The sequence below is a fragment of the Syngnathus floridae genome, chromosome 10, assembly GCF_059516105.1.
Source record: "Syngnathus floridae isolate MCC-2025c chromosome 10, RoL_Sflo_1.0, whole genome shotgun sequence".
NCBI classification, from domain to species: domain Eukaryota; kingdom Metazoa; phylum Chordata; class Actinopteri; order Syngnathiformes; family Syngnathidae; genus Syngnathus; species Syngnathus floridae.
The window spans coordinates 2764600-2777508 of NC_142422.1; the positions used below are offsets into that span (position 1 = coordinate 2764600).

The following is a 12909-nucleotide window of genomic DNA, read 5'->3' on the forward strand; positions in this document are numbered from 1 at the left end:
GGCTAAACGGCTCTTGATCGGCGTCTATTCAGCCTGGCTGCGGCCTCATTAGCACAACACACAAGTCTCGCCTCGCGCACTTGCGGAGTCATTTCGCGCCGGGGCTGCTTAGCGAAAATAAAAAATGAAATACAAAAACAACAAGCGCTGCTTATCTCGGTACGCTCCGAGAAGGGATCGCCGTGACCGTTTTGGCTAATTGTACTCCCCCCCTGAGGTATTTGGACCTTTTTGTTGCTAATTGCTGTGCTAATCTTGATGGTGTTATGAAAGGCGCCGTTACAAGGATAGGTTTCAGAAAAATTAGGGAGGGTTAAGTCTTACTTGCCAGTAGTTGGCGCTATACTGTGGCAGTTTGCCATATCTGCTAATCATTTGGGCGTTTAAAAAAAAAAATTCCCCCACAATGCCTGGTAGGCTATCACGTGTCTAAGCATTAGTGTTTTTTATGAGTCAGACGGAAGTATGAGTCAGACGACGAGTAAAAATTATAGGCATTCCTGTTTTCAAATTGAGTGAAAAAAAATGACATTATGTCTCTGTTAACACACAAACTCATACTACATAATATTATTTCAAAAATGTAGCATGGCTCTCAGAGGACTTCCCCACTCGTGCTATAGAGCGGAAGACTTTTGGCGAAATGAAAACGGTTATAAAAATAAATGCAAAGCGAGAGGGAATTGACATCCCTGTGGCAAAACATCTAAGCATAAGCTTTTTGTTCTTTATTAAAACACTTGGCTTATATCCCTGAAAAGTAAACAAAAAGGTTAATGATAAACAGTTTAGCTATTTTTTTAGCTAGTCTTTAGCTTTTTCGCTTAGGGGTCTTTAGTTTTTGTTTTAGCTAGCTTTTAGCTTATTAGCTTTAGCATCTTTATTATTTTTTTAAGCTAGCTTTTAGCTTTAGCATCTTTTTCTCTTCAGGAAAAGAAATGAAAACGTGATTTTTTTTTTTTTTTTGCCGGCTGTGAGATGATGAATGGCGAATTCCTGCCAAGGCCACCTATGGATGCACGGCCAATAGTCCATCATTAAAGCGCTAGATGGCTCAGCAGGAAATGTGTCTTCCAACTAGCTACACGCGTGTGCATGCTGCTAACATGTGCGCAAACGCACTCATTTGGAGCCAATGGGGGAAGCCACCGAGGCGGCCGAGGGTCAAACGCCGCTTCTCGCTTCCCCATCAACCACCGTCGATTACGTGTGCGCGTACGCTCAAGTGAGGGCGTGCGCGCGTGTGCAGACCCAGCCTCGTCATGGTGACGGTTTCCACGGCGACAACATCAAAGAGCAGCCAAGCTTAATTAGGATCCCCAGCGAGAGCGAGGGAGCAGCAGGAAGACGGCGGAAGAGAGGGAATCAAAAAGAAAAGAAGGAGGGAGAAACACGTTTGGAGACGAGGCGAGAAGAAAGGCTGTGGAGATGTCGGAAAAATGATGGAGGTGTGCGTGTGTGTCAAAGAGATACAGAGAGAGGGAGGCACAAACTGGATGTCGCACTTTTAAATTTGGAAGGAAATGGAAAGAAAACGTTTTGACATTTATATATTTGGTCTCCTATGAAGACACCGGTGAACATTTGTCAAAACATTTGGAATAAAATTCCTTAAGGGAAGAGATTAATGCGGAACATCTGTCATTAAACTTTTCCTGTCAGCATCAGTTGGCACTGTAATTAAGGAAAGTGGCACATGAATCTCTTCGGGGCAGGACTTTTATCACACGTGAGATGTTTGGTCAAGATCTGACCTTGTGGAGTTGAGTTATTAGGATTTCTTGGATTTAAATTAATGGGAGTTGCTACGGTGTGTTTTGGTTCGTAAATTCGCACCTGTTATGCAAAATGAGCGCTTGCATTAATTAAAAAAAAAATTATATCATCATTGATATCATCTGGCATTATCTGGATGACAGACGGATGGCTTAAGTTTATCCGCTGTGGATCGATCAAAGACTATATCCGCGGCTGCAGGTAAGATAAGCCCCGTCTTCTTCTTGCAAGAAGATGTAAGACACTCTTGTGATGTCTTGAGGTCTTTGAAAGTACTCAACAGGTCGAGCCATGTGAGGAAGGTGAAATATGATTTGATGGATTTATGCTTTCTTGGCACAAAACACACTAAAGTCAGGTATAAAAAAAGTTCTGTCGTATTGTCATACCGTGATTTCGTGTCAATCGCGAATTTTTCTCCACACGTTCCAAGCGGTGCTACTGAACAACTTTCCGCACTTAACTTTTTATAATTGAGAATGAGACATGATGTAAAATCTTAATTGGGCAGCCATTAGCCATTCATCTTTTTTTTTTTTTTCTCCTGCTTGACAAGAGAACCGAAAAAAAATGTGAGGTGGTCCAGATTTCGCCACAAGGAAATGAGCACCCCCCCTCCCCTCGCCCATTTCTCTTCTACTCCCCCCCTCCTCCTTCCCACCTTCCGGTCCTGTCTTTCCCCTGCTGCCTCCTGCTGCTGTCGGTCTTTTCCTGGCTAAACCGCCACGAGGAAGGGATAAATAATTAAATTCCATTAGGAAAGTAATCTGTCAATGTGAGTGAGTGAGTGCCACTGCCCCTACATGACCAAAACGGGAGGCAAGTGAGTGGTGGTGCTTCGATGTTTAGACGTGTGTGTGCGTGCGCGTGTGGCCAAAAACAAATACTCGATAAGCTCGGGCGAGTGTGTATACGCAGAGACCCAAAAGGGAACACGGAGCAAAAATCCTTTGCTTTATCTTTAACAAAATGTGGCAGTCGAGTACAACGGCCCGAGCGCTAAATGAAAAGCGAGCCGGACAGAAGGAGGGCAACGCAAAAAACAAAAACAAAAGAAGAACAAATGTGTCACATTGGACGCATCGCTGACCTTTCACCTTTTCTCCCTTCGTCCATCCATCTCTGCTTGAATCGCATCCAGGCCTTGCGGCTAGGCTACACGGCTAATCGGGTTAAATCACGGAAACAGATGCAACGCTGGGAACGATCTGCCAGGTCGACATACACACAAAGGGATGCGAATTTTTACACAAACCGCCCAGATGGTCTAGCGAGTACAAAAGAAGAAGAAAATGCGAGTAAATTAGTCGCAGGGTGGTATTTCCCGAAAGAGGGAAGGTGGGAAGACTCGTCTGATCAACGAAGGAGTTAGCGAACGCACAAGACACACGCAAACACGCAATCGCACCCCTGGGGAGTGTGTTCGCATCCTACAGCTTAGAAATCCCCCAAACAGGCAAAAAAAGAGAGCAAAACAAACACATTTATAAATAGACAGATCACACCCCCGTAATTTTTGGTTCGTTTCGAAATTGTACATTGAGTTTTTCAAAAAAAAAATAGGGACACCCGCCCATTGGCTTTGTTAGCATAGCGTCCAACGCCTTGATTGATTCACGGTTCAAGTTCGGAGCGTCCCAAGACTTTTGCAGCGACTCCCCCCCTTCTAATCCCTCCAAGGACAAACACCCAAGCCTTACTTGTTCACAGCCAAGAGTGTAAACATGGAGCGGGGGAGTGAGGTGAGGTGACAAAGGAAAATGTTCACACTTGAACGACGTGCTGAATTTCACGAAGAAAAGGTCTAAAAACAGCAAGCGGGTGTAAAGATGATTCCGCCAGAGACGTCTTGCGTTGGGAAATTCCCTTCATTCAATGCTAATTTGCATCGAGGCCATAAATGGCAACGAGACAAAAAAAAAAAGCGGTGAGCATCATTAAATGCCCATTCAGATATTAAATAGCAAGATGACCCTCTGTACTTTTCCGTTTGCTAGTTTTGGCGAACCAAGCTGGTGTCTTGTTGATCAATGGAGCGTTTGTGAAATGCGGGCAAAGTAAGTGAATTGACGCACTTGAGCAAAGCTGGAAGCGCGCTAATGGACTGGAGGCATATCGCTCTTGCAAGACACAAACACACCTCTTGTTTCTGATTGCATTTGTTTGCCTGGTTTTTTTGCCGGCGAGTAAGACGGAAGCTGCCGGAACGCAACCGAAGTCTCGCCAGTCAGAATTCAATCATTCTTGAGTGGTCACCGATACCACTAGTAGTTTGGATACAGAAAGTTTCCCTCAAAAAAATTCCGGATATTTTTTTTTTATTTCTTTCTCAAGATAGTAATTTTCCTTAAAATGACATAAAATTCAATATAAATAATAAATAAATTTAGAAAATACATATATATATATAAATAAAATGAATAATTTCTAGTTTCTGATCATAAAATGGCCACAATAGGCTGATATTGATGTCGATCAACGTCGAGAGTACCGATACCGTGAAATAATCCCCGTCTATTTTCTGCTACGCTCCATCGGGAAAACGGAAATATATCGTTGCATAAAATGTTTCTCTCCCCGCCTGCATTTTTAAAAGCTTTACAACCACCACACTGAAGAACCATTTATGCTATTCAACTTTTTCTCAACAGGATCTGTCCTTGATAATCCGCATGCAGGGCGAAAGGCCTGCCACGATCACCGATAAAAACATCCAACATACAAAGGCAGGCAGCGTCTACCCGGCGGCCTGCCATGGAATTCAGCATCAACAAAAGCTTCATTCAGCCAAGGCTTCGGAATGCGTTCAAGCTACACCCGTACCGACTTCAGGTCCTTCAAAAGTTTCGAGAGGAAGTTTGTGATGCTCGGTAACCTGAAGCGATTTTGCAACGCTGCTCCCGTGTCAATTGGTGAACGATAGGCTGAGAAAAATTATAAAGCCTAAAATGTCAAACGATGACGGCCTCAAGATTAGTAGACATGCGTAAAACGGGAAATACAAATCCTTCCTCTGCATATTCCTCATTGCTAACGATTGCTAACAATAGCGAATGATTGCTAACGATGGCTAACAGACAACAAACGGAACTTAAAACATTTCCTGAGGAGTAAACGGCAGTGAAAGTTGGACGCCGGAACAGAAACGAAGCTTCAAACAGCTCCAAACTTCAAATACTTCAAATGTCTGAATGGTGCAAGCTTTTGCAATCGTGCAATTTTCGGTCTTTTTATTTATTTATTTATTTTTGACTCATTCATTCGTCTCCCAAGCCACATAACCATTCACAGCGTTCTCCGTGGGAATAATTGTTGTCTTCGGGGTGTTTTTTTCCTTGCTCCAACACTATTATATTTCAGGCCGGGCTAAATCAGACGAATGTTTGACGTTTTTGTACATACCAGCCAATCAATCACGGCACCTTTACGCATCCTGAGGGAGACGGCCGATGTTCACGCTGTATTTTACAGTCGGCTGTCGGATCATTCTTGTTTTATTATTGCCTTTTCTTTCGGTCTTTGATGGCAAGTTAGCGAGACGATTTGTCACACTGGTGAAATACAAGATGAGACAAAGCAATTTGTTTCATTGTATTACATTTAAAAAAATCTAAATGCTATTTTGAACATTGCGTGTACGGTTAATAAAGGGAATTAATTGACTTCACTTGATTTCCCATTGGGAATTCCTTCAAGCAGTATCATGGAACGAATAGTCCGGCACTTCGGAAGTTGCATTGCGTTGTATTTTTCAAGTTCAATTAACGCGACAAGATGCTGATGAGAACATAAGATGTCGGGGATTAATGAGGTTAAATGGAATATGTAGATGACAATTAGCAATAGAATATTCTATAGGCAGCTAATGTTAACTCCGTGATGGAAACGTTGTCTTATCTTTAATTCATCTGAATATTTAATTAATGCTTTTCATATCAAGCCTATGGTTTCCGAAACAGAATGCTTGATTAATTCTTAGAAATCTACCAAATGTTCTTAACACAACACAAGGTGCCGATCTATTTCTAAACGTGGGAGATGAAATTATTCAGTACAGAAATGTCATCACTTTTTTTTTTTTCTTCTCCGAAGTCAGCCAGAAGCAGCGAGGTCTGATGGACACTTGCAGGGCAATTAACACAGCCATAAGTGCCGACATAAACACTTTGGAATATTGCGCTTTGCGAAAAGGTCAAGTTGAGGGAAAGCACATTCTTTTTGTCTTAGGGAGGAATAACAAGAGAGGTGAAGTGGCAGTAGTGGGGAAAAATCTGTGCAGTGGACCTCAATGGCTTCTCCTGAGCGTTATTAACCGTAAGTCGCATACGTGCGAGTCATAAGAACGTTCCAGGTCTTGTGTTGCTAAGCTTACATCTTGCCAAGCTCTTTTCACAATTAAAAAAAAAATAAATCATCCAATTAAAATTGAATCATTTTCAATAAAACGGAAAGGCTCGTACTCCTGTTGTGATACCACTTCCGACCACTAGATGGCGGCATGCTTAGTTAAAGACTAAAGTTCAGCAAAGAAGAACGCAACCGTTTCAGTTTTTGTTAAAAATGATTTAAAGTCTGTTGTGATCCTGCTTTTGAGGCCTACAGGAAGCGACGACTGGGATGAGATAATCAAAATAAACGAAATAACTCCATATAAGGCACAAAATAAGGAATGATAGGTCCAGTTCAAAACGAAGAATTTCTCAGGTCAGCCACCATCTTGTCTCTATTTCCTATCACTTTCATCTGTAATGGGGAGTGACGCCCCACACTAAAAACTTAAATTCCCTCCCTTGACAAGACGGAATCAAGCCGAGATTTGCGGTCCGCTGTGATTACAGATGAATTGCGCTTTCATGCCGAGCACGGCTGGGCCTGTCCCGCCTCCCTGACAGATTAGCGAAGATGCCGAAGAGACGCAAAGCGAGCCTTTAAATGAATTTTATCAGCGAGGGCGTGTGAAAACCTCGATGAGATGAGAGTCAAGAAGTTACAAAAGGGCTTTTCGAGGGCACGTCGGGGGTGAATAGGTGAGATGCTGGATGCTGAGCCAGAACAGAGGAAGAAGTCGACGGGCAAATTGAATTGAGTCCCCGTGGAAGACAAGAGAGGCAGACGTAATGCGATAAAGACAGATGGAGGAAGAAAAAAGGAAAGAAAAAGAGAAGGAAGATACCCAGGGAAGGTGCTAAGACGCCGACGGAATCTTATAACAGTAAAGTGTGTGCGGGAATGTAATATCCTGTTACATCCCCGACGAGGATGCGAGGTGTCCATCGTGATTGGACAAATGTTTTTCATTTTGCATGCAGCGACAATAATCAGCAGAATCGAAGCAAAATTTGATATTCTGGAAGTAAACACAAAACGGCTGTCAGGTGTCACTTTTTTTTTCTTTTTTCTCAGCGACGCGGTGTCGTTATATGACATGAGGGAAGAAACGAGCAAAATGTTTACTCTGTATAATCGATGTGATTGCGCCTTCAGCGATGTGCTGCACGCTGAGCGACGCGTCCGGACAAAGCGCTTTGTTCTGTAAATATTGCGTTGTATTGATGTTCAAAACAAATGTTCATGTATGGAAGCAAACAACTAGCATGTTGGCGTATGCTGCACACTTTTTTTTTTACTATTATGGGTTGGCGTTATGTTCAAAGAGCCCATGGCTTCTCCTTACCTGAACAGAGGGCCAATTAAAAGCTCTAATATCACTGTGACATGTCATTACATAAATCTAATATTCCCGGCATGAATAAAGTATTTTTTAATGAACAAAAGGCCAATTATTACAAATTTATTTCAAGAATATAAGATTATTTTTTAATATTTTTTTATATCTTTCTCAGAATAAATAGTGTAATATTATGAGATTGTTATTACAGGTTTTCTTGAAAAAAATATTAATTTTATTTTAGTGCTTTTTTAAACTAATTTATTGTAATTAATCAAGCAAATAATTCATTTTATTTCTACTTTGTCAAGCTTGAAACTTTGCACAAAATAACCAAAAAGGTGAAAATGGAAACCATACGGAGAAGCAAAACCAAAATATATCCTTTTATTGTTTGTCAACGACTGGCTCGGTGTGTACACGCCCAACAGAGTCCGTCAGCCTCTTTCCGCTTTTTATTTCCTTTTCGCTACACCCAGTCGAGCACCCCCCTGTGTTGAATAATTTTTTGTACTTTCAGGCCAAACAAACAATTCATCCATTCAGCCTCTGTCTGATAGCCAAGGAGAAAAAAGTCACACACGACCAACCAAGGAAGAAAAAAAAATGTACGATGTGCAGTGGAAAAAAGTTGACTTGTTTTAATGTCACTCAAGGGCGGCGCTATGGGGTGGCCATAGTGGGTCATAAACCAAACTCTATGGGCAGTGACTTGTGTTTCTAGAGAAGAAAATTGCCAACCTAAAAAAAATCTGAATACCCAATTATTCAAATCGACTTTTCAGAACGATATCCCACTCCCAAAATATTCGATAGATGTGGCCCGACAATAGATTCCAATCAATCGATACAAATTAATTCAGCCCAAGTTGTTAAAATATTTCTACGTGTTTAGTTTATGTTGCAGTTGAATTGCTCAAACGAACCATTCGTGTCGAGACTCCCAACATCCTCCACTGCGTCACAATCACACTTTCCGGAACTCCTCCTGTGATTTCATCAAACAGAATCACGGAAACGACTAGAAAGCTTTTCCTCTCGTCAGCGCAGCTTCTTCATCCCCCCTCGTAACGTGTTACTTCCACAGTGAGCGTTTTTATTATTTTATCAATGAATCCTCCCCGAACGCACAGTACTCGACTAGCGCATAACGTAATGTAAGCTAGTAGCGAGCGGTATTAAACTAGCATGAGGCCTGATGGATGATTGCGGTTTGTGATGGAGAGTAATAGCTGGTCTGGGGGGCACTCCCGGCTACCCGCGAGGCTCACATAAATAGTCGATGTACGATGAATGATGAAACCGCGGGCCCAATGAGCACGCTGAGGTTGGATTAGCCAAAACGACAAAGTCACATACATGGAGGCACGCGCGGTCGATTGTCGCGGTCTAGCTACGGCATACGTGGTCGTAGTCGATGCCGCCGTGACGGCCGCTAATGGCATTAATTGGTGAGGCGGACACACACCTGGGCCCCCGATTGCAGGAAGGCGCCTGAGGGATGGAATGCATTAGGAAGGGAATAGACCTGTGTCGGAACAGCTGCACAGCGAGGCTACGCTCAGCTATCGCTTGCTTACGCCTTGTAGCGTTAGCACGTCAAAACACAAGAAATCTGTTTGGACACATCTAACTTTTTCCTGTGATGATGAAATTTGTATGGATCTTACAGCAACCACATTAAAGACAAAATGGCCGCCATGTAGCTTACTATAACATAAACGAATGCTAATCTTTTCATGCTAAATATTAGAATCTGTATCAGCATAAAAAATATCCATATTAGCCGATTCCGAATTATGTATTCTTAAAAAATGTAAAACAAATCTATTAAAACCAAAGCAGCAGCATCGACTCAAAGGTGTACCTAATGTTATGTCCAGTGAGTGTTCAAGAACAATCTTTTTGGGGACAAAGCAGCTAAATGACGCGGAACGAGTGAGCCATTTTACCTGAACCTCCCGTGCGTGGTAGGCGATGATGAGGCCCAGCAGGATGACGGTAGACAGGCTGATCAGACACTTCAGCGCCAGAGAATACATGGAGCTCTGCGGGCACAAGACACAAAAACAAACATCACAAAGATGCACCCGTTGACATATCGGGTCATTTCGGGGATGATTTGTTTCCCTGCTCGAGGTCGACATTTACCAAACAGATTTTCAAAGGTTGAGCCGAGGTATTGCACCTGTCGATAGCGCGCTGCCGCCGCTGAGCTTTAAGTCTTTCGCTCGTCTACTTTCACAGGGGCTTATAATCAATGCACCGGGGAACTTTGGATCAATACAACTCATAGCACTTCTGGGGCTTCTTTGACCCCCCCCCCCCCCTCACAGACACACACACTACTCCAGCAAATAGATATATTAGAGAGAAAGGGAGAGAGAGAGAGATTGCATTATTATTGTAATTTTGTTTAAGACTTTATGTTTTTGCCAATCTTTTGTTTTCATTTTGTGAAATTGCAATGTTGAGTAAGTACTAGCTGAAGGAGATAAGAAATGCTTTCACATTAATTCATATTTTATTTTAGCTAAAGCCTAATCTATGAGACCAAAACATTCATCGAAAATAAATTGAATACAGATTAATTTATTACTTGTGCTCGTTAAAAAACACATGAGAAGAGGACCTTGAAAAAAGAACTGCAAGGATGAGGGGGGAAAAAAATCACTATTATATTATTTTTCTAAATCATTCAGCCCTGATGCTGATTATGATAGGTCAAAGAAAAATTAAAAGTTGAATTACATCATCTCTCCCCGGCAGCATCAATCAAGCATCATTATGATTTTTTTTTTTTTTTTATTCATCATTTTGGCTTTCCAGTCACTGTGTTCTTCAAGTGTTTCTGCCAAATCCATTTCCTCTCTCAAGAAAACATCCTCGGCAGAAGCGGGGTATCATGACATCCAATTCAATGGGATTAGAAATAAAAACATAAATACAATGAGGATGTTTAAATAAAAAAAAAAAAAACGTTCAATTTCTACAGCGGCAACATATAAATCGGGTCACATTTAAGTTCGGTTGCCGTAGCAACAGCATGAATGCCTCTCTCTCGATCCATCAGGTGGACTACAGTAAGACTCGGTGAACCATAACAAAATAAGTGGACATTAAAGATTTAAGTGCAAGCTCTTTTTTTATCCTTTCTAATGAGTGGCCATGACTTAATATGGAATCATATTTTCCATATTTAAAGTGATGAGGTGGATATCACATCTTCATGTTGTTTTTTTTAATATCAAATTGTTCTAAACCAGTTTTCCCGACGTCAGCACAGACTCAAAAAGTTGATTTTGTGCGAGCCCTTGCAGAGATTTAGCACACTCCAGGGTCACATTGCGGGATGACTGTTATTTCTCTTCATTAGTTTAACTACTGCACACTACAAAACTACGCGGAGGCTCACAACGGCGTCTGGAGACCATCGTGAGATTGCGTCGGCTGTTAACGGCCAGTTGCAGGTACGGGCGTGCACGTTATCAGGGAAATGCGGAACCACTTGGGATTGTGGCAGTCCAATCCAATAACTGATAAAAGTCTTCTCTAAAGGCTTCTAATTAGTTCTGGGGGGATTGAAGGCGAGAGTAGATTAAAAAAAGAAAAAAAAGAAAAGGGGGAAAAGAAAAGGTGACCGCAGCATCATCATGTCAGACAACTCACGTTTGTCATCCCAAATATTTGTGCTTGATAATTGAATAACTTTTTGTCTTGCTTAATGTCCGACTTGCACCGTTAGATGTGTTCGCGCACAGGTGTCAAAGTCGAGGCCCGGGGGTCAGATACGGCCCGCCACATCATTTTAGGTGGCCCGCAAAGACAAATTGTGCATTGAATTCATGTCAATTCCAAAATTTCAAAATGTTTTCACTTTCAAATAGAGATATTGTCAGCAATTTTTATTATCATTCATTTTTTAAAATATTTTTTATTTGATTTCAATATTTCATTTTTAAATATTTGAACAGTTTTTATTAGTCTCTGTTTTGAAAACAGTTTGTTGTGTAGTGTATGAGGCGTTCATACATTTATTTTGGTTGACAATTTTTAACGGCCCTTTGAAGCAAACTATGACTATGATGCAGCCCGCGACAAAAATAACTTTTTTGTGTTAGAGTATGCAGCCTAATTCAATATTGTAATCGAACTCGGCTTATATTGATTAGCTCATAAAAGCAATCCAAGTTTGACTGGAGAGCTCATTTCCTTTTCATTCCTATACTATTGATGGCAGCGAACGTTTTTATTTTTTTTTTTCCCAAAATAATTTTGCTGCTGTGGATGCTTCAGGTTTAATGTAGCTCTTAGTGGCCGAGTCAAGGCTTCATGCCGGCATGCACTCGGAGTCTTAATTTAGTGGCTGACTACTGAGTCTCCCTCATGAGGTGATTAAGCACAATCTGCATCGGTTCATGAATATATATTGGGAGTCAGTGTCCTGGAAAATAGAGTGTGTCAGTGTGTTATCTTGTCTATTGCGGCTCCCGCCCAAAATAAGTGGAAATGCAGCTAGATGTAAACACGCAAGCTGACGAACATTGATTTCTGTCACTCGTAAAACATCCACCTGTCTACCAAAGGGAAAATATAATCTCAGCGTTTTCTGAACATTTTGGGGGGAATTTGGAATTTTTTCTTTTCCAGACCCTCTTCCATATTGCCTCCAGTACATGATTAAAAATAAAGTCAAAGACTGGATTTTGGGACCATACGCAGAATATCATTTAGACAGTGAAGTGAGTGAGTAGTTAGTGGTTGTCGTTATGGGCCACAGCGCAACACTTGGGCTGCAAGCTGTCGTCTGCTTTTTATTTCCCTGTTTTCCTGTCTCACTCTCCCCATTGCCAACATCTCATTTGTGCTCACTGGAGCAAAGTGGCTGCAAAGGAAACGCCGCTTGTCTTGTTAATGAGAAAAATACCAAGCTCAGCGGCCTGACTGTAAACACAGTGTCACACCAGCGAGTTGCAACCTTATTTTATTTTATCTGCTCTCCGGCGTTCTGCTTTTGTTCAATCTAGCTGTTTTGAGAGTAAAAATCACTTTGGAGCCTGTCGGAGTCACCTGGGTGCCATTTTAACAATAAGGACAGAAAGGGGGGGGGGGGGGGGTCATATACTACAGGTAGCAGTATTTGCTTCATGTTTGTATAATATTAGATTTGATATCACATTATTGGGGGGGGGGGAATTCTTTCACTTGGCATTTGAACAGGGGTGTGTAGACTTTTTATATCAAGAGTATGACGTGTTTTGTATCATATTTTGGTTGCATGAGTAAACAAATGAATAAATGAAACATAAATAAATATCACTATTTGTACTTAGATTAAATAGATAGAAGCGGCGAAACTCCCGCTCACTGTCAACGACTTCCGGGTACTGAGAATACGTTAAAACATTTCACTGTCTATGTTATACGCAAAATTATACATTGTACAACCGTAACCGTATGTATCA

General features: G+C 41.6%; 1 protein-coding gene across 3 annotated transcripts in view; it reads right to left on the reverse strand.

Annotated features, from left to right (window-relative positions):
• Positions 1-12909, reverse strand: part of kcnn3 (potassium intermediate/small conductance calcium-activated channel, subfamily N, member 3) — a 38901-nt gene that overhangs the window by 15045 nt on the left and 10947 nt on the right. For all 3 annotated transcript variants that reach the window (XM_088387817.1, XM_088387815.1, XM_088387816.1), the window contains one exon: positions 9397-9492. In XM_088387817.1, coding sequence (XP_088243943.1) covers positions 9397-9492 — 96 coding nt within the window. The remainder of the gene's footprint in view (positions 1-9396; positions 9493-12909) is intronic.